Genomic DNA, 22,318 nt, shown 5'->3' on the forward strand with positions numbered 1-22,318 from the left:
TCAACCAGTGCTGACTGCTTGTCCTTGGCTGCACTTGAGGTTATGGCAGATGATACACATTATCAGCAAAGGATGATTTTGTTAACGTAGCTCAGGCTGTGGAGTCACCACTGGCAGAAACAATGAAAGAAGGAAAGACTCAGAGAAAGAAAGCCAGAAAAATTAAAACAGGAAAAGTGCAAAGAGAAAGAAAAAGAGAGGGAGAAAGAAAAAGAAATTGTGCTGGCTGGGAGATGAGTGTGCAGTTTTGCTAGGGTTGAGGATGCAACTTCCTTTTCAGCCATTAGCTTCCTGTTTTCCCTTTTCTTTTCATGGGTTTCTGGAAACCTCAGGCTGGGTTTCTGGGTGAAGAAGCCCAAGAGCTGTTCAGGGTGTATCTCTATTTCCAAATGTCTTTCAGTTCTTCTTAGGGGCTTTCCACTCTCAGCCTCTCCTTCTCTCACTGCTTGGAGAGGATGTAGCAGAGCTTCCTGAACGGAAGGACTCGTGACTGGCAAGTGTCACCCTCTGGCTCTAGGGAATTAAAAGATCAATTTTTAAATGTGATGGAATTATAAATATATAAAGAACACAGTCCACACAGTCCCTGAATGGCGTCAGAGATCACCTACGCCGAGGTGAAGTTTAAGAATGCACCACCGCCTGCAGAGGCCAAAGGTAAATAACAAGCTATTTAGGGGAATGGGCTCAAAGCATTTGGGGGATGGGCTATGGAGCGGTTTATTTTTGTGGCACTGATTCCTATGCAGCCTCAAGTCAGAGGCACCGACTAGCTCAGTGGGATTAGGGAATGTGCTCTGGAGCCTTAAGCCTTCAGGTGGAAACTGGGTCTTTCTGGTTCTAATAATAATTATAGCCACTCAAGGGACCTTCCCTCAGCAGCAGAACTCAACTTCCTTTACCTCTCTCCTGCAACTGTGAATAGCACAACTGCCTAAAGTGTCCTCCTTTTTCTCCCCACACTCCCATATTTCTAAAGCAGGGGTCGGCAACCTTTCAGCAGTGGGGTGCAGAGTCTTCATGTATACACTCTAAGGCTTCGCGTGCCGGTAATACATTAACGTTTTTTAGAAGGTCTCTCTATAAGTCTATAATATATAACAAAACCACTGTTATATGTAAAGTAAACAAGGTTTTCAAAATGTTTCAGAAGCTTTATTTAAAATTAAATTAAAATGCAGATCTTATTAGTTTAGTGTGATCCTTGCCCTTGCTTTTCCTTGCTGAGTTTTCCAATGTCTGGTGGTACCTATTTAGATACTTTAAGCTGCACACAGGCTTCTCAGTTATAAATTGATAACCAGCTGGCAGGAGGTCAGTGGCTGGAACCCCAGATTGGCATCTGAGGTGAGTGGAGCTGGCAGCTGGTAGGGCTGAGCAGGGCCGGAAGCCTGGACCCTGTCTGGCAGAGGGCCTGCACTGGAAGCAAGGTGAGTGGGGCTGCGGCGGGGACCCCAGCTGGTAAGGGGCCAGCAGCCAGAACCCCAGAGTGGCAGCGGGCTGAACGGGTCAACCCGCCCAGCTCTGGGGTTTCAGGGGTGGGCTGAGCGTCTCCACCAGCCCCCCTGTGGGGTTTCAGCCGCCGGCTCCTGCCAGCTGGGGTCTCAGCCCACTGGCAGCCTGGGGTTCCTTCCCTCAGGCCAGCAGCGGGTGCTGAGTGGGACCCCGGCTGGCAAGGGGCCAGCAGCAGGACCCCAGAGCGGCGGTGGGGTGAGCAGCTCAGCCCGCTGCTGCTCTGGGGTTTCCACCACCGGCTCCTGCCAGCTGGGGTCTCAGCCCGCTGCCAGCCTGGGGGAAGGAACCCCAGGTTGCCGACCCCTGTTCTAAAGTGTTCCTGCTTATTGCCACCTGGGACAGCCAGTCCCTCAGGGAGTGCCCTCCATTCCTTCCCTTTCAGTGTGAGATCTACCCCTCCCACCTCTCTCACCCTTCTGGCATCTGTGGAGTCCCTCATGGTAGAGAAGAAGACGGGACTCAGGAATGATGAATATAAAGGGGATTTTCTATTGAAACTGCTAGACCCTGAGCTCCCAGACTAACAGCCTGGGATACCTAATGTCACCACACAGAGTCTCCTCATTGCCTGGCTTGGATTCAGCAGATATGGAAGGGGCTGCTGGAGCACTAATTGGTGCCTTCTCCTTAACACTCCCTTCCCACCTATTGCTACCATCTACCTGCCTCCCTTCAGTCCACTTGCTGATGCATTACATGTTACATTACCACCCACCACATCCAAAATCATGGTGAGAGGGGAATAGGAGCTAGAACCACATGCTATGAGAGAGTGCAGGGTGGCCTAAGAACTCCTCAAAGACCCCTTGTTCTGCTCCTCTGAGACAAATGACCTTTGAAGAGCAACATGAACTTCAGCAGCACTGGGCTTGCTCTGATGAGATGTGAAAAGCTGCCTTGAACCCGTAACCTCCTGCTAGGCCCTCACTCCCTAATACTTGAGAGCTGAATATTTGCTCATTAGATGGGCTGGAGACATAGAGTTTGGATCTAGATCTGATCTTTGGCAGAGCTTGGAGAGGTCAGGAGTCAGACCCAGTGTTCCAATGTATTCCCATCCCTAATAACATGTTAAACTCCGGAATAAGGGTCAATAGAGGGCAGCAACAGCAGCAGCTACTCATGATTGTCTAGTCTTGGCCAGAGTATGGGCTTTTCAGGAAAGTTTGCAGTTGGTTACAGAACCCTAACAGACAGGGGCTGATATGAGAAGAACTAACTGTCCTGGGGCTGGGAGTTTCTTCACCCTTAGCACACCCAGAGAAGAGAATATCCCAGAGTGCACCCCAGAAGCACACCCAGTGGCTCCCATGGCTGATTGCTGCACTATTGCTGCTGTTGGCTGTCTCACTCCTCGTCGCCCTCATTGGTGAGTATAAATGGGCTGATTATTCAAGGAGGGAGGGGAACAGCTAGGGGCAAAAGATGGTCAATGCAGGCTGGAGATCGGGAAACATTTCCTAACAGTGAGGAGGCCAGTTAGACTGTGGAAGAGTCTTCCGAAAAGAAGGGAAAAGGAAACCCCATCACCTGGGTCTGGACAAACCTGGAGATTATACTGTAAGGAACACTCCTGCACAGTCCTGCCAAGGGAGAATGGGGGATTGCCTGGACAGGCTGTGGCCTCATAAGCTTTTCCCCATGTCACGCTGTCTGGAGTGGCACACAACTGTGAGTGCCAATCTCAGGTCAGGCTGTCAGAAAACTGGGCAGACACTCCAAACTGGTGGTATATTCTATAATTAAATTTCACCAAGCCAGTAATAAATGTGAGCTCCTGGATCACTACACCAGTCTTACCATGGAGTCACAGGCATTCCCCTTAGGCTCTCCAGTCAATCTTACCACCCTGACAAACTGGACCATATGACCATTATATGATAATGGTCATATAAACCAAAAATCACACCACACCAGGTTGCTCCCAGTCCCAAAGGACCAGCCTCTTACTCCCAGGTCAATTGGCATTCCAGATCTTATACCAAAGACAATTCTGGCAGCCAATTCTCTTGTATACTAACTAAAGATTTATCGGCTAAGAAAAAGAAATGAGAGCTACTGAGAGGTTAAAATAGGTAAAATACATTAACAGGCAAGTCAAAGTTTGTAAATCCAAATGATAGCAGTTGATGTAATAATCTGCCAGCTTCCCAAAAGTCTTTTCAGGGGTACCCTGCTTGTGTCTGGGGATCTCTACTTTACATCTTGTATGCCAGAGACCTAACAGTCAGAGATACAGGATCTTTCTTTGAATCCATATTTATATCTTCTTCTCACAGAAGACAAGCTGACAGTCTTTCTAACCATGTGGGTTATAATGAGTCAGACATGCAAACTGAGTCACTGAATTTCTATTGTGGAACACAATGACCTTTGTTTGAAGTTAGCAACTTTCTTCATTTATATTTCCAAGGCTCCAATCACGTTTGATGGGTAATTTAATTACAGAGATATACATCATGCAAAAGATAATATAACAGTCAATAACAAGCCTTCATTAGTTTTCATGAAGTACATTCTCATCTTAACACTAACACACACTTCTGATCTAAGGTTAACTAATTTACAGGGTTATACATAATGTAATTAGAGTTGCCAACTTCCTAATTCCAGAAAAACGAACACCCTTGCCCCAGTCATTGCCCCGCCCCTTCCCAACCACTGTTCACTCCATTCCCCCTCTCTCCATTGCTTGCTCTCCCCCACACTCGCTCACATGCTCATTTTCACTGCAAGGCCCAAACAGGCATACTTATTGTTTTGACAGATGTATTATGCTAAGTTCAGGTTTTATTTGTTACAGTACGCTAGAGCTGGCAGCAAAATAGTCAAAAAGGGTAATTTAAAAAAAAAAGAAAATTCACAAAGGTTTTCATGATTCTTTCCCTCCCCTCTTCCCATTTTTCGTAACCAGATCCATGGGTTTTGTTCACTAAAGCTATTGTAATTTTATGTGTGGAATTAGGACCACACATTATCACAGCCACAGTGGATCCATTAAAGGCCCACTCCTGAAGCCCAAATACAAATCCATAGAGCACAACCACAGAAATGCACACCTGTCCAGATACTTAATAAATAAATCTGTAGAAACTGACTCCCACACCTATATGCAGATACGGACGCTCCCCGACTTATGCAAGCGTTCCGTTCCAGAACACCTTGCATAACTCAAATTTTGCATAAGTCAGGAATGTGTACCCGACCATTATGCAAAAAAAAAAAAAAAAAACTTTCTAGCTTATGGAACTTACGGAACTTTTTCTGTAAGTGCAGATTTGCATAAGTCAGGTTTGCATAACCCAGGGAGCATCTCTACACATGTGTATTCATGTGTACACATCTAGCATGCACTAACACATATACTTCCACATTATTTATTACTACAATTGTTGTTTAGTGCCTAAAGACCCCAACTCAGATCAGGGCTCCAGGGTGGTAGGTGGTGGACATACACATAAAAAGAAAGAGTCTGCAACAAGGAGTTTATAATGTAGCTAGACAAAGGTGAGGAGAAATGTATGATACGTTGGCTCTTCTGCAATTACTAGTCAACAACATTCATTGTTTAAGACATAATACATTTCTTTTAGCGTTCCCGTCTCTTTTAAAAACTTGTTATGAAATTAATACACACATATTTTATGTAAAAAAAAATTGAGCGCAAGCCAGCAAAAGGAATAAAAGTCAAAGAGTTAGGCTGCAAATTTTATTCACACAGGTATACACACATGCAGCAATACACACACCTCCCTACGCAAAGATACACATCTCTTACACACATACAATGCATGCATGCACACACAGAGACACCCAGCTGGGAACGGAGTGGGGGGGCTGGAGGGAGAAGATGGGGGGGTTGAGGTGAGAGTGTGAGGAGGGAAAGAGATCAAGGAAGAGAGCAAAGTGGGGGCAAGGGGAGCAATGAAGGAGAGAGGAGGGGGTGTGCAGGGGTATGTAGGGTGAATGGGGATGCAGGGGAAGACAGAAGGCTACAGGTGCTTGAGTATGTGGGGGGCACAGGAGTGTATAGGGACATAATGGGAGTGCAGCAGTGTATGGAGGTGAATGGGGTGCAGGGCTGTGGGGGATTAGGGACATGGGGAGGCAGCTCTGGGAGGTGGAGAGATGGGCAGGAGAGCACTGTAAGGGGTACAGGACTGGGATGGGTAGGGGTGGGGTGCAGGGCGGGTTGGGGCAGGGAACAATGTAGTGAGGGGGATGGGAGTATGGGGGGTTGGGATGGGGAGGGATGCAGTGATGGGGGGATGGAGATGCGGGGGGTTGGGACGAGGAGGAATGCAGTGAGGGGGATGGGGGCTGCAGCCCCATTCCCAGCACTGGAGATGGGGATACATACCTTGAACTCCTGGGTGGCAGCGAAGGGGCAACTGACCGTGGTTCACCACAGGCATGTGCCGCAGCTCAAGCCCAGCCGCAGGAGGAGCGCAAGGAGGAGAAGTGGGCCGGCAGCAGCAGGACAGATGCGTGCCACAACCCCTCAACAGCTGCCTGCTAGACACACTAGTTTATCCCCTACCCTGCCCCGGCCAATGGGAGCTGTGCCTGCAGGCAGGGGGCGGGGCAGCACACGGACCCCCTTGGCCCCACTTAAGCCTAGGAGCCGGACATGCTGGCTGCTTCCCGGGAGCTGTGACACAGCAGCTAGCAGGGGGCCTGCCAGCCCCACCTCACAGCGCCGCCAACTGGATAGTCAACGGCCCGGTCAGCCATGCTGACCAGAGCCACCAGGATCCCTTTTCGACTGGGTGTTCCGGTCAAAAACCGGACACCTGGTCATCCTAAATCAACAGTTTATAGATAAGTGAAGACAATACCATTACAATATTCTTTGAACTAAACTAATACACCAGTGAATGGGCCTGATTACACCACAATATCTTTTAACACTTCTTTGTTAATATATGAGTGAATTAGCCTGCAGCCCTGTCCTGAGCTGGCACCTGGGTAGACAGCCTCATACCCCCTCAATAATTTCTATTCCTCAGATAGACCAGGGTAATTTGTCCCTATGACAGAGTGCACTTGGGCCTCCAGAATAACAGAGGGAACCCAAGAGAGCTGCCCTATTCTACTCCCTGGGGAGGTTTGTGATGGCATTTGTGACAAGAAAACAAACAAAGGAGAAGCAGTCCCTGGTGAGCACCAGGAGAAGTTGCAATGTATGGAAGAGATGGCAAGAAGGAGGGAAATATTCTACCCACTCTTTTTTTTCTCTCTCTCCCCTTTACAGTTACCCAAGTTGGCCTCAGGACAAATCAAAGTTGTGAAGAGTACGCGATGGTGAGGCAGTATCTCAGGAAGAGGAACTGTGTTGAAGAAGAACCTGAAGGGAAAGGTCAATAACACTAAAAGAGAAGAAAAGACCCCAGAGTCAGTTTTCTGGGGTTGGGGCCTGATTCATATTCAGACCTAAATTAACAGCAAATAAGGGGTATGGAGAGATCAACTTTTGAGGAAAGAATAAGATAAACATATAGGCACAGTATTGTAATCAAAGGTAAATGGAGTTTACCCACTTCTCATTTGGAGAATATGAGGTTTAGGTTAAGTTAATTTACCCACTTCTTTTGTTACACTACACCACTGCATAGGCTCCCCATTGATTGGATAAGTGATAACTACCTAGAGATGTGCATCTTTAATTTATACAACACCTTAGGTGCACACAGTGCTCTAAAACCAATCAAGTGACAAGTCCGTGCTCTAAGGAGCTTACTGGCTAAGAGTATATACTGGAGCCAGGGCTGTAATTCCCAGCTTGAGGAGACATACCCATGCTAGTGTTGATCAAGTAGTGCACTATAAATAGAAGTGTAGCTGTGGCAGCAAAAGCAGTAGGAGGGGCTAGCCACCCCAAGTATGTATCTGTCTAAGACCATAGGTACGTACTAGGGCAGCTAGCCCCTCCCAGCCCTTACATCACAGTGGCTACACTCTATTTTTAGTATGCTACTTCAATCAGAATTAGTGCAAGTATGCCTACTTGATCTGGAAATTACACCTCTAATTTGAAATGAAATCATACCCTGATTTAGACTGGACCCAGTGAGGGAAGACAATAAATAAAGAGCAGTGGAGGGAGTAGATGAACTTTATATCTGTGGAAGTTCATGAGGTGGATTTAATGTTAAGTGCTTCTCTCATTAGTTCTGTTTTTTTGTGTTTCATTATTTGAGATCATTTCACACAGAACAAATTTCATGTTATGTTAGTTAAAGTTATTCTGTTCTACATTTTCCTCAAACCCTGAAAAGTTAGAAAATAAGTAGTTCAGATCAACAACCACAGCTCTGTTTCTCTGCCCACACAGGTTAAAAAAAAACTTACCGATTCTTACCTATTACTGTCCTCCTTTCACAACACTTTATTCCCACCCAAGACTTCATATACTACCATCAGCCTTAACTCTGACATACATACAAGGACACATATGTTAAATGTATATATCCTTCTTTTAACAGATGCTTTTGTTTGGGGATTTCTTTGAAGAAAAGAGAATAATAAGGCTGATTGAAAAATTTCAAACTAAATATTTTTTAACAGAAAATGAAGTTTCATCTAAATAAAAATTTTCTATGAGAAAAGGTAGATTTTGGTGGAATTTTCCATCAGGAAAATTGAAATGAAAAGTTTTGATTTGGGAATGTCAAAACATTTCATTTCAGTCAAAAATGCTGAAACACAACATATTGACATTTCCAAATCCCATCTTTTCAAAACTTTTCATTCCACAAAAAGTTTTATGTCAATTTTTCATCCTGATTTGGGATGGGAACAAAACTCAAAATATCATTGTTTTCTGTGGGCTGGAACTTCTCTGTTTTTGAGAGAATAACTTTTAACATATGTCTCTTTCTTGTAGACACTGCCATATAACTTGAACTCGGACACACTTACAAGAAGAAGACATATGTTAAAAAGTTATTTCCCCCCAAAGAAATCCAAAAAGAGAACCATATCTTAAAAGAAGGAGATATACTTTTAGCATGAGTGTACATAAAAACAGTAAGAAGCTTCATTGCAGGTAGCCTGGGTGCTCAGCACCTGAATCTGCGCATCCAAGTTAGCTAGCCTGGGGGCAGGGGTGAAAGTAACTTAAAGGACTTGCCAGTACTCTGGAATCCTGAGGAGGGGTGTGGCCTCCACTGAAAGAGGTGGAGCCTTTAAATCTCCAGGCCCTTTAAATCAGGATTTAAAGAGCCCAGGGCTAGGGCTGTGGTAGCAGCAGCTGGGAGCCCCAAGCCCTTTAAATCACCCCCTGAGCTCCTAGCTGCAGAGATGGCTGGGAGCCCTGGGGTTCGGGGGCAATTTAAAGGGGGCAATTTAAAGGCCCCGGGGCTCTAGCTGCTGCTACCGTAGCAGAGCCCTGGGCCCTTTAAATTGCTGACGGAGCCCCAGGGCTCCAGAAGCAGGGTCCGGAGCTCCGGCTGCCGCTACCCTCCAGGGCCCTTTAAATCGTCTCCGGAGCCCTGCCACTGCTACCCCAGGGCTCCAGCAGCAGGGCTCCTGTGGCTATTTAAAGGACCCAGGGTGGTAGAGGCAGCGGGAGCTCCGAACCCTTTCAATAGCCACCAGAGCCCTACCGCTGCTACCCCAGGGCTCCAGCAGGCTCTGGGGGCTATGTAAAGGGCCCGGGCCCTTTAAATTGTCCCCAGAGCCCTGGGGTAGCGGCAGTGGGGCTCCAGCGGCGATTTAAAGGGCCCGGGGCGGTAACGGCGGCAGGAACCCTGGGCCCTTTAAATTGCCACCCGAGTCTCACAGCCGCTACCTCAGGGCTCTGGCAGCGGGGCTCTGGCGGAAATTTAAAGGGCCCTGGGCTCCAGCCCTTTAAATTGCTGCCTCAGGAAGCTGGTCCACCCTGGTATGGCACACCAGCTCTTGCTGGCAGGGGTGGCAGGTTTGTAGAAATTTTGGTCGTGCCCAGAACCTGCCCCTGCCCAAACTCTGCCCCCCTCCCAAACTCCACCCCGCACCTGTCCAAGGCTCTGGGAGGGAGTTTGGGTGGGCGAGGAGGGCTGGGGTGCAGGCCCTGGGCTGGGGCAGGGGATTGGGCTGCAGGGTGCAGGCTCTGGGAGGGAATTTGGGGATAAGAGGGGGTGTGGAAGGAAGGGGTGCAGGGGTGAGGGCTGTGGGGTGAGGCTGGGGGTGGATTTGGGGTGTGGCTGGGAATGAGGGGTTTGGGGTGTGGGAGGGGACTCAGGGCTGAGACAGAGAGTTAGGGCGCATGGGGATGAGGGCTCCGGCGGGGGCTGGAGATGAGGGGTTTGGGGTGTTGGAGAGGCTCAGGGCTAGGACAGAGGGTTGGAGTGCGGGGGGGATGAGGGCTCTGGCTGGGGGTGTGGGCTCTGGGGTGGGGCAGGGTTGGGGATGAGTTTGGGGGGCAGGTAGGCTGCCCTGGGACTGGAAGCAGAGAGAAGGACTCCCCCCAGCCCTCTCCCTGCTGGCAGCAGTGAGTCTGGGGTAGGGACCCCCTACTCCCCCCCCCCGGCAGCACACTCACTCCCCCATTGTCACTGCACATGCTCCTAGGGCCCCTCTCAGGTCCAGGAATCCCCCTCACCTCCCCTGTGGTGGGTGCCATGCCAGGGGGGGCTGCCATCACATGTGCACCTCCTCCCCTGCTGCTGCCCCTCACTGTAGCCTCACTGGGGCTGCCCCTTGCCCAGCGTGGGGCAAGAGCAGTGACTGCGGGCAGGGGATGGCTGTACTGGTGGAGGCTCCCATCAGAAAATGAAAGGGTCTGAAGGGGAAGGGCAGCCTGCCCTGGCAGTAGTGGGGGGGGCACTAGGACCCTGTGACGACAGTTAATGCAGGCAGGGTGCTCCGGGATCCAGGGAGGTACATGGTGGGGGCACACTCAGGGGAGGCGTGGGGGAGTAGCATGGGGGAGACCTGGCCCCGAACATTCGTGTAGCAGGGCCCCCGGACCCTCAGTATTGCTGGAGCCAGGAGGAGGAGTCAGCGAGGGAGAGAATGCTCCATTTTCTTGCCGGTAGCTACTGCACCTTTTCTTACTGGTCCTCCGTACCAGCCCGTACCGGCTTACTTTCACCTCTGCCCGGGGGTGAACCTAGCCTGGGGGTGAGCCTAGTCTGAATCTGTACAGCCAAACCTGAGTTACTGTGTCATCATGGTGTCTGCACTCAGCCATGTTTCGCTTGGGCCAGATCCCATGGTTCTGTGTGCTGAGATGCTCTAGGACACTTCCCCAGTCAACTGGGTCAGTTTCAGGAGAGTTTGGTTTTCCTTCTGTGGGAACTGTAGGAAGGTATTGGAGGACTAGGAGCACATTTTGCCCGTGTTCTCAGTGAAAAGTGGGCAGGTTCCAGCCCTAGTGAGTGTGGAACCTGAATTCTAAACCCCACTGCCCAGCCAGATACACTGGCCCAGATTTAAAGTTCCGCAAAACCCAGATCAGAGGTTTTTCTGTGTGGATGGTGGTGGGTGGTGGGCTGGGTTGGTCTAAAACCCAGGTAAAAGCCCAGGTTAACTCTGTAGGGCAGTACAGATGTACCCCAAGTGTAAAATCCTGATCCCATTGAAGTGAATTGGAGTTTTACCCTCAACTTCACTGGGATCAGGATCTCACCCTAAGTCTTGAAATATTTTATCATGTAGATCTTTGAATATACTCTGACTCCCTGTAAGGTCTGAAATATAAAATAAAATGTGGGATATAAAATATATTTTGTACACTCCTCAAATGTAAGGTGTTTACTACCACACTCAGCAACAGCATATGTGAGCAGCATACATGTTAACACAAACAAAAGCTCTGTTTAGTGACAGTTAAGGTTGCATCATGGTAAACCCCACCAAAGCACAATCTTAAAAGCATGGAAGTCAGAAGTTAAGGGAGAACTCTCATGCATTGTTTTCTATTTTTATGTTTCCTGGATAACACAGTCTCAACATTCCATAAAGCTTTTGCTGCCATCTCCAACAAATACAGAAAAGCAACACATACCCTAACTTCATCAAACGCACACTCTAACACGAAATCTTATCAGTGACCTTGTATGCTAGTGTATTAACAGATTGACGTTTGACTGACACAGTCCATACATTTGGAAAATTACTCTGCCTTCATGTTGCTGAGATGGCTGAGAGTTTTCCATAACTTGCTATTTCCATGCTTTTTAGATTCTGGGCTGGTGGATGGGGTGTTGCTGTCTTACCTGTCACTAAACAAAGCTTTTGTTTCTGGGAAATTGCTCACAGATGTACTTGCTGAGTGTAGTAATACATCTGGTGAGTGTACAACATAAATTGTATACAACACATTTCAGCATCAATTGTGGGCATTTGAGGAAGTGAGAGTACATTCAAAGATCTACATGATAAAATATGTAGAGGCTTACTGTTCGTATGGAGACATATGATAAAAGTATAACTCAGTCATTTTAGATGTGGGGGTTTCTTTTTTGGATTTCTTAGACAAAAAGAAAATCTTTCAACATATGTCTCCTTTTTGAACGTCTGGCAGGGTTCAGGCTGTATGGTAGTTTATACAAGATGGAGACATAGATTAAAAGTTATTCACTTTTCTTCAAAGAAATCCTGAAAAAGAAGCAAGTCTTACAAAGACAGATACTTTTAAAATGTGTCCTCCAATGTATACCAGAGTTAATACAGTACTGTATGGTGGTTTATGATGCATTGGGTGTAAACAATATGTTGTGGATGGCAGACGGTAATAGGTAAGATGTGCTAAGTTCTCTGTAGGTGCAGGCAGAAGAAGTGTGCCTGTTGATCTTACCTATTTATTTTCTAACTTTTCAACATTTGAGGAAAATGTCATTAAAGCAGAACAGAGTAACATTAAGCAATGTTTTTCTGTGTGAATTTTCCTACTTTCAAAACAGTGTGAACTAGACACACCAAATAAATAGCAAATACTACAGGGTCTTGCAAAGAGTGATGCCAAGATAGTGAAGAACACAGCAGCTGCAGTAAGGGTTCGGCTATGAAGAAATGTATTTGATTAACTGCAGCCACTGCAACTTTGCAAATCTGCTGTGACACATAAAAGACAGAGCGAGGATCATATGTAGTAAAGAATGTCCTCACTAGTTAATACGGTGCTTTCAAACAGGCAATGCTGAAGTCAGTGTTGACATTAGAATCAATAGGGTCATTGGAATCTGATGAATTTGCATCCATGTGTTGGCAGGGGTACAGCTCCCTCCTCCCTCTCAGTTTCCAAACACGGTTCACCAGAAAATAACAGTCCAGAGTCCAATCTGCAGGCAGTGTGATGGGTTTCTTGGAGCTAAACGAGCAAGCATATTCCGAAACCCTTCACACCAGCCGGGCTATCTCTATATGCCAATGGAGCTTTCCTCTTCCCTTCCCCCAACTACAGTTCTATACACTGATAGACCCTCTTCTTCTAAGGCCCTAGCACCGCGCGCCGATGGAGCTCCCTCTTCTCCCCCCCTCTTCCTGGCAAACTTAATGATACTTGTATTGCCCCTCCCCTGGTCTCACCCCTTCCAATATATGGTCATGTTCCGTTCTGGGGGGGTCTTGAGTCTGGGGGTGATAATACCACCTTTTTCATACCTGATGGGAGGGATAAGGAGTGGGGTTACTTTTGACCATGATCACTCTCTCACAGACTTGATGTCTCTTCCTTACATCTTCCCCGCTTCCCGCTGCTTGGTTACCACAGCAACCCCTTGCTGGATTCGGTCCCCTTATCTTCTCTTGTTATTGAAAGGCAAGGCTTTCACTCTGCGTGGGGGGGAACAACAGCCTAGTGCTTTCACTTACATTCTCTTGCTTGCTTATTCAGCCTGTTTAAATTAAAAGCAAGGCCAGAAGCAAGATTATTATTGTTTGGTCTTTACCCTATTTGCTTCACATTCTCCTAACACCAGGTACAGACATAAGTCACTGCCTAGCAACATTGGTTGCTGGCTAGTAAACACTGTCATATCTTCACTGCAGTGCTTCCGATTTGCTGCAGCTCACATCAGTTATGAAGCAAAAAATATAGAATCATAGAATCATAGAATTCAAGATCAGAAGGGACCATTATGATCATCTAGTCTGACCTCCTGCTAGATGCAGGCCACATAAGCCGATCCACCCACTCCTTTAGCAAGCGACCCCTGCCCCATGCTTCGGAGGAAGGCGAAAAACCTCCAGGACCACTGCCAATCTTCCCTGGAGGAAAATTCCTTCCTGACCCCAAATATGGCGGTCAGCTGAACCCCGAGCATGCGGGCAAGACTCTCCAGCCATACCCTCTGGAAAAAGGTTATATCATATCATTGACCCATTGTACTATTTACCAGTGTGGCACTTAATTGACCTATTGACTAAGCCCGTTATCCTATTATACCATCTCCTCCATAAACTTATCTAGCTTAATCTTAAAGTCATGGAGGTCCTTCGCCCCCACTGTTTCCCTCGGTAGGCTGTTCCAGTATTGCACTCCCCTGATGGTTAGAAACCTTCGTCTAATTTCAAGCCTGAATTTCCTGACTGACAATTTATATCCGTTTGTCCTCGTGTCCACATTAGCACTGAGCTGAAATAATTCCTCTCCTTCCTGGTATTTATCCTCTGATATATTTAAAGAGTGCAATCATATCTCCTCTTATCCTTCTTTTGGTTAAGGAAAACAAACCGAGCTCCTCAAGTCTCCTTTCATACGACAGGCCTTCCATTCCTCGGATCATTCTAGTGGCCCTTCTTTGTACCCGTTCCAGTTTGAATTCATCCTTCTTAAACATGGGAGACCAAAACTGCACACAATACTCCAAATGAGGTCTCACCAACGCCTTATATAACGGGACTAGCACCTCCTTATCCCTACTAGAAATACCTCGCCTAATGCATCCCAAGACCGCATTACCTTTTTAACGGCCACATCACATTGCCTACTCATAGTCATCCTACGATCAACCAGGACTCCTAGGTCCTTCTCCTCCTCCGTTACTTCCAACTGGTGCGTCCCCAGCTTATAACTAAAATTCTTGTTAGTCATCCCTAAATGCATAACCTTACACTTCTCACTATTGAATTTCATCCTGTTACTAATACTCCAGTTTACAAGGTCATCCAAATCTCCCTGGAGGATATCCCGATCCTTTTCCGAATTGGCAATACCTCCCAACTTGGTGTCATCCGCAAACTTTATCAGCCCACTCCTACTCTTGGTTCCCAGGTCAGCAATAAATAGATTGAATAAAATCGGACCCAAAACCGAACCTTGAGGAACTCCACTGGTAACCCCCCTCCAACCCGACAGTTCCCCCTTCAATACGACCCTCTGCAGTCTCCCCTTTAACCAGCTCCTTATCCACCTCTGGATTTTCATTTCGATCTCCATCTTTTCCAATTTAACCAGTAATTCTTCATGCGGTACCGTATCAAACATCTTACTGAAATCCAGATATATTAGATCCACCGCATTTCCCTTGTCTAAAAAATCTGTTACTTTCTCAAAGAAGGAGATCAGGTTGGTTTGGCACGATCTACCTTTCGTAAATCCATGCTGTAATCTATCCCAGTTGCCATCGGCCTCATGCTCCGGAACCACTCTCTCTTAAGATTTTTTCCATGACTTTGCATACTACAGATGTTAAACTAACAGGCCTGTAGTTACCCGGGTCACTTTTTTTCCCCTTCTTGAATATAGGAACTACATTAGCTAATCTCCAGTCAAACGGTACAACCCCCGAATTTAGAGACTTATTAAAAATTATCGCTAACGGGCTAGCAATATCACTCGCCAATTCCCTTAATATTCTAGGATGAAGATTATCCGGGCCCCCCGATTTACTTCCGTTAAGTTGTTCAAGTTTGGCTTCTACCTCAGATACCGTAATGTCTACCCCCATATCTTCATTCCCATCGGTCCCTCTATCACTCTTCCTTAGCCCTTCATTAGCCTCATTAAAGACCGAGGCAAAATATTCGTTCAGATATTGTGCCATGCCAAGATTATCCCTAATCTCCACTCCGTTTAAAGTTTTAAGCGGTCCCACTTCTTCTTTCTTGGTTTTCTTCCTATTTATATGGCTAAAAAACCGTTTGCTATTGGTTTTAATCCCCTTCACTAGGTCCATCTCCACCCGTTGCTTTGCCTTTCTCACTGCTTCCCTACACCCTCTGACCTCAATAAGGTAGGTTTCTTTGCTGATCCCTCCCATTTTCCACTCCTGGTACGCTTTCTGTTTTTTCTTAATGACCCCTCTAAGACGCTTGCTCATCCAGCTCGGTCTAAAACTGCTACCTACGAGCCGTTTTCCCCTTCTCGGGATACATGCCTCTGACAACTCCTGCAACTTCAACCTCAAGTAACCCCAGGCGTCATCTGCCTTTAGATCCCTAAATATGTTAGTCCAGTCCACTTCCCTAACTAGTCGCCTTAATTTAGTAAAGTTAGCCCTTTTGAAATCGTAAACCCTAGTCTCAGATGCACTATTGATTATCCTCCCATTTATTTTGAAACGAATTAGCTCATGATCACTCGAGCCAAGGTTGTCCCCTACAACAATTTCCTCAACAAGGTCCTCGTTACTCACTAAAATCAAATCTAAAATGGCATCCCCCCTCGTCGGTTCAGCAACCACTTGATGAAGGAATTCATTAGCTATCACGTCTAGGAAAAGCTGAGCCCTATTATTATTACTAGCATTTGTTTCCCAATCTATATCCGGGAAGTTAAAGTCCCCCATGATCAAGCAGTTCCTATTAGTATTTACCTCCTTAAAAACATTAAAGAGCTCTCTATCTGTCTCCAAGCTAGATCCCGGCGGTCTATAGCACACCCCAATCACTATCCCGGGTGAGGCTCTGGTAGTTTTTTTCCCCCAATGTGACCATTGCCCAGACAGACTCTGTATTATCCATTGCATTGCTAGTTATCTCATTACATTTCACCTCATTATTGATATACAATGCTACTCCCCCACCTTTACCTTTGCATCGGTCTTTCCTAAACAGCACATACTCTTCCATACCTGTACTCCAGTCATGGCTACCGTTCCACCATGTTTCGGTTATTCCTACGATATCCGGTTTCAATTCTCGGACCAGGAGCTCCAGTTCCTCCATTTTGTTACCTAAGCTTCTTGCATTGGTGAACAAACATCCTAATTTTTCTCTGAAATTCCAAAATGGAAAACTATAAAGTGGTGTTTGTGTAAACTATAGTGATACACATAAAGTGCCTCCATCTGTACCCTTTCAAAAGGCTATTTTAAAAAGTGAGACTCCAGGGATCCAATAACAAAACATTTCTGTATCTGAAATATTTTTAAGTACATTACTCTCCTACAAATTCCAAATGGACAGCAAATGAAAAGCCCTCCTACACTCCTATTTTGTATGTTCCAGGTTTTTCCTGTAGTAAACTATTTTGCAACTATTCCCACTCTTTTCCCATATAGCAAAATTCTCTGAGGCAACCTTAAGTATGCCTTTGTTACCACTGCACCATAATACTACAAATTAGAGGATATCAGGAGAGAGGGCAGTGATGGAAGATTGACTGAAAGGAATGAGTTTTGAGGAGTGTTTTGAGGTAGGAGCACATGGGGTTATTCCAGGTATCGAGGACATAGTGGGAAAAGTTGTAGCATTGCTTATGGAAAAAGGTCAGGAGAGTACTGAGATAAGCCAAAATGGATGAATGCAGGAATAGGAAGCAACTAAAGATGAGATGAAGACAGGGCAGAGCTGTGGAGGGCCTTGGAGGTGAGGTGAGGGGTTTGAATCTGACACAAGCAGAAAGCAAAAGCCAGTGAAGACACTTAAGCGGGAGATTGGGGGATGGAATGACACCAGTAAGCTGGATGGACTTGAGATGCAAAATATGCAACCTGAGGACGAAGATCGACTGGATGGAACTACACTGTACTGGACCTGAGGACTGAACTGGGTGTCACCTAACAAGTACATTCTGTTTTAATTTTCTGTGGTTCATTCTTCTCTCCCCTCACAGAGGAAATCTGGACGTGCTGCCCCGGGGGCTGGGAGCCCTTTCAGGCCAGCTGCTACTACTTCTCTAAAGACTTTATGACCTGGGATGACAGTGAGAGGAACTGCACAGGGATGGGCTCCCACCTGGTGGTGATCAACACAGGAGCTGAGCAGGTAACTTGCCGGGAGTCAGGCTCCTCTGGGCACTCAGAGTGTAGCCCTGGAGAGCATGTTTGGGTTCTGTGTTCATTTAATCCTGGGCTCCCTCATCATTCACATCCAGCACCACCACGTCCCTACAGGGACCCCCACCTCCTACTGTCTGCCCAGGAACTGCACCTGGTGGAGATTTGATTTTATTTTTATCCAGGATTTCATCTTCACTCGGGTAAATGGAACAGTTACAGGCAGCGAAGAAAGGAATTACTGTATTGGTCTGACTGATAAGAAGAAGAAAGGCCAGTGGCGGTGGGTGGATGAGACTCCATATAACGAAACTGCAGCGTGAGTATTTCCTGGGATGGAGACCAGTTACCACCCTCCACTTAATTCCAGGATTAATACACAATGGAGAGAGAGAGAGAGCGCCTTACCCATAACTGGAGCTCTGGAGCTAACCATATCTGGTCTAATAGAAGATTTGAAAAGTGAACATGGATAGAGGCTATGAATGAATTTTAGAAAAAGAGAATTGTCTGTGACTGATTCAAGTGTTGCAATTCTCCTTCCACTTCATCATCATCAGCAACAACCCTTTCCCCTGAGACGTTTATAATGATGCATCTCTAACACGTGAGCTTCTCTCTCTTACAGGTTCTGGAGACCTGAGGAACCCAGTCCTCACAACAATGAGAACTGTGCTGTCATGCATGTGCCAAGAGAACAAAATTCACATGGTAACAGGAATTGGAATAACGTCCCTTGTTCCAGTGCATATCATCGAATTTGTGAGATTGCAACACTTAGATTTTGAGGAAGAACCCCCATCCTGGATGTGAGGCTGGAGAGTTAGCGTATCTCTCGCTGGGGTCATCTCACAGACAGACCTGGTGGGAGGGTTTGGATCAGCCCTGGGCTATCATTACATTGGGTGTAGGCAGTGGAGGGTGATATTGAGGCCCAAACTCACTCACTAGATCAATTTTGGAAAACTCTGAAAACAGCTGAAAATATCTAATGTGGAACAAGCCAAAGTGCAGTGAGCTCTACCTGTGATGTCATTGAAGCTCCCAGGAGACTGGTGTAGGAAGCAGGCTGGGGCAGTAAGTTTGCCCTGGGAAATCTTGAAGGGAGGTTTCCCATTCATATTTACCCTCCCAGTGTTGGTCAAGATAACAACTTACATTGTCTGCATATTGCAGCAGGGCTGTTAAAAGCAGGAATAAAGCCCTGTCCATACTGCAGAAATAACTAGGTCAGACCTGTTTCCCCTTGACTCTGCTACAACACAGTTCCACCTTGTAACAGAAATGGGGCTTTGTCCATGTCCCTGAGCAATGCTAAAACCCTTGAATGGTCCAGTGCTCTAACATGGGCAGTTGGTGAATCCCCGCTTTGGGGAGGCTAGCCCGCCGGCCCCGCCCCTTCCACACAAGGCCCCACCCCCACACACATTGGAGCCCCCAAACCTCTCTCCCCCCATAAAAGGAAAAGCCCAGAGGCACCCCCCCAAACTGGAGGAGCCCCGGCCCGCCTACCCCAGCCACATCGATACAAGCCACCGCCAGCCCCCGACCCACCACCCACCATCCTCAGCACCAGACCAAGCACCCCCCACCCCGAGTGCCAGGCCAGCCCCAGTGCTGGGCCGAGCCACAGGCCGCCCTGCCCCTGACAACCCCCCTGCCACAGTCGGACTGGGCTGAGCTGCCGGCAGCCACCCCGAGCACCAGCTCCTCCCCACCCCAAAGGCCCTGCCCCTGCCGAGCAACTGGCCCCAGCAGCACCCGGCCAAGCCTCCTCAGTCCACCGGCCACTGGCTCTCCGCATCGCTCCTCACTCCCCTGTCCTGAGGAGGAGGGACACAGCGAGCAGCAGGGACCTTCGGGGGTGGAATGGAGGAGGCAGTGGAAGTCTTGGGGAATGTCAGGGGCCACCACAGCCCAGTTGTCCGGTGGCGAGTCAGCACAGTAAAGCCTTCCCTGGCTTATTATACCCACCACCCATGCGCTTTAACATCACTCAGGGACAGAGGCTTGTCTACACATGGAACTGAACTGACTGAACTACAGTACATGGGTTTACAAACCACTTTAGTTACATTGGTGCAACTCCCTTGTGTGGAGGCTTTTATTGTGGTTTAGGATTGATGCTTTATACCCAGTCGGTGAGAAATCACCTAACCTAAATTAATAGAGGGCTCTTTTATACAGAAATAAGAGTGTCAGCATGGATGGGGTGGCACCAATTTAACTTCATCAGCATCTAAACTCATTTCGTTAAATTGGTGCCGTTTTCTCATGGAGACAAGCCCACAGTTGAAATCAACAACATCAAGCCCTGCTGACACCATGCTGGGAGACCTATCTCTTTTATCTGGGCCCTCTAATCTGGCTTTACCTGCAGTGTAAACAAGGCCTAAGCAGTACAGTGAATAGCTATTCCTAATAATTACTGTCTGTGATAAATATTCACAAGTGCTGTGTGAGCAGAAGAGCCAGAAAACCACAGTAAAAACCCCAAACTGTAGAATTATGGCCACTGATTCTTGTTGACAGTTTAAATATATTCTTACTGGAACAAAACAAATGAACCATTGTGTTAGAGCCATAAACACCCTGTCGTGCTGAGGTGCAGAAAGAGGGCAGAATGTCAGCTGACACCCTGATCCTAAGACTGTACCTCCTAGGCCTTGAAAAGATCTTCTAGTTCTCATCTCACCTGTGAGTCAGGGCAGGGTTGGTTCCTGCAGCACATTCTCCACTTCCTTATCTCATTCTGCTTTGAATTACTTGAGCAATGTGGTTTCCACCACTTCCTTTGAAGAGGTCTCAGTCCTGTTAATGGATTTAGAATCATAGAATGTCAGGGTTGGAAGGGACCTCAGGAGGTCATCTAGTCCAACCCCCTGCTCAAAGCAGGACCAATCCCCAGACAGATTTTTGCCCTAGATCCCTAAATGGCCCCCTTAAGGATTGAGCTCACACCCCTGGGTTTAGCAGGCCAATGCTTAAACCACTGAGCTATCCCTACCCCCCAAAGGTTGAATGTCTGATGCTGTGTAGATGGTTCTCTCCTGGTGGGGTCCTATCTTTTTTTCTCTGAATACTTTAAAGTTGCCTTTCATACATGGTCACTTTGAGGCTCTATCTATTGACGTCTTTATCTTAATAAAGTCACATCTTAATACACAGAACCTAAGATAGTTAATTCCTGGGCACCAAGCTCAACCTCCTGCAAAGTTTGAGTTCCCCAATATACTGGGATGAAATCTTACCCAGTCTCCCTCATTCGTATTAGGCAGCATGGTTCTTGCTTGTCCTTCCATGGCCTGGGCCCCAGCTCTGTCAATCCCCTTCAATCCTTCCCTGCAGCCCGCCGCTATTCCAGTTCTGGGTTCCCCACACAGCTCTGTCAATGCCCCTCAGTCCTGCCCTACAGCACAATCTGCTGTTTCAATCAAAGGCTTCCCACACAGCTTCATCATGGCACCCCTACCATAAGAACATAAGAACGGCCATACTGGGTCAGACCAAAGGCCAATCTAGCCCAGTATCCTGTCTTCTGACAGTGGCCAATGCCAGGTGCTCCAAAGGGAATGAACAGAACAGGTAATCAAAAAGTGATCCCTCCCCTGTCACACAGCTAGTGCGCAAAGACTTACTCCTGGGACATCCTGTAAGGGGTCTAATGGGGCTGTGTTTCATTCAGGGCTCCCTCCCTAGCTGTTCCTTCAGCTAGTGGGGCTTGTTCCCCCCCATGATCAAAAGAGGTTGTGGCATAGGCACCAACTCCATGGGCGCTCTGGAGATGGAGCACCCACAGGGAAAAATTAGTGAGTGCTCTGCACCCACTGGCAGCCAAGCTTCCCTCCCTGCCCCCCCCGCCTCTGCGTCTGCCTCCTCCCCTGAGCGTGCCGCGTCCCGACTCCTCCACCTGCCTCACAGTGCTTGCCGCCACCAAACAGCTGTTTGGCGGCATAGCGAGTTCCGGGAGGGAGGGGGCAGGAGCGGGAATGTGGCACACTTAGGGGAGGTGTCAGGGAAGAGGCGGGGCTAGGGCAGGGATTTGGGAAAGGAGTAAGAATAGGAGCAGTGAAGGGGCGGATTTTGGGTGGAGGGGTGGAATCAGGGCAGAACCAGGGGCAGATGGGATCGAGCACCCACCGGCGCGAGTAGAAGTCAATGCCTATGGGTTGTGGGGCTGAAATCCAGCTCTTGGGAGCCCCACAAGGGATCAGATGGATGTCTAGGCCATCCTGTCGGAGGCCCTATGTCTTTCTCGGGTCCTGGGTCTCCTACATCTCACCCTCCTCTCCTCCAGGCACCATCCATCCAAGTATGGCAGTGCCACTGGAGTCAAGCTGCCAGTGCTTTCACAGCCAGTGCCTGCTCAGGGGACACCCATCAAGAAGGATTCTCATCTCAAGGCATAAGGGGTAGGGTGAGTAATAGAGCCCAGGGTGGCATTATCTACTCCGAGGAAACCCTAAAGGGCCCATAGGAGAGGATGTGTGTCGCTCTCCACGTAGGGTGACCAGACAGCAAATGTGAAAAATCAGGACGGGGGTGGGGGTAATAGGAGCATATATAAGAAAAAGACCCAAAAATCAGGACTGTCCCTATAAAATCAGGATATCTGGTCACCCTATCTCCACGTCTCATAAGCCAATCCTGGACTA

At 47.6% G+C, this 22,318-nt stretch overlaps 1 protein-coding gene across 2 annotated transcripts; it reads left to right on the forward strand.

Moving 5' to 3' along the window:
• Nucleotides 1-328: 328 nt before the first annotated feature.
• LOC120395966 (C-type lectin domain family 4 member A-like) lies at nucleotides 329-22,182 on the forward strand. 2 transcript variants are annotated; one of them, XM_039520805.1, is made up of 7 exons: nucleotides 329-657; nucleotides 2,753-2,884; nucleotides 6,770-6,874; nucleotides 17,501-17,652; nucleotides 17,849-17,982; nucleotides 18,292-18,374; nucleotides 21,961-22,182. In XM_039520805.1, exons 1-7 carry the CDS (start codon nucleotides 591-593, stop codon nucleotides 22,077-22,079), a joined length of 792 nt encoding a protein of 263 aa, XP_039376739.1. In that variant the 5' UTR covers nucleotides 329-590; the 3' UTR covers nucleotides 22,080-22,182. The 2 variants fall into 2 exon arrangements, with proteins under 2 accessions (XP_039376739.1, XP_039376740.1); XM_039520806.1 differs by lacking the exon at nucleotides 21,961-22,182 and having other exon boundaries at nucleotides 2,768-2,884; nucleotides 18,292-20,597.
• Nucleotides 22,183-22,318: the final 136 nt, after the last annotated feature.

The sequence above is a fragment of the Mauremys reevesii genome, linkage group 1 (assembly GCF_016161935.1).
Source record: "Mauremys reevesii isolate NIE-2019 linkage group 1, ASM1616193v1, whole genome shotgun sequence".
NCBI lineage: Eukaryota > Metazoa > Chordata > Testudines > Geoemydidae > Mauremys > Mauremys reevesii.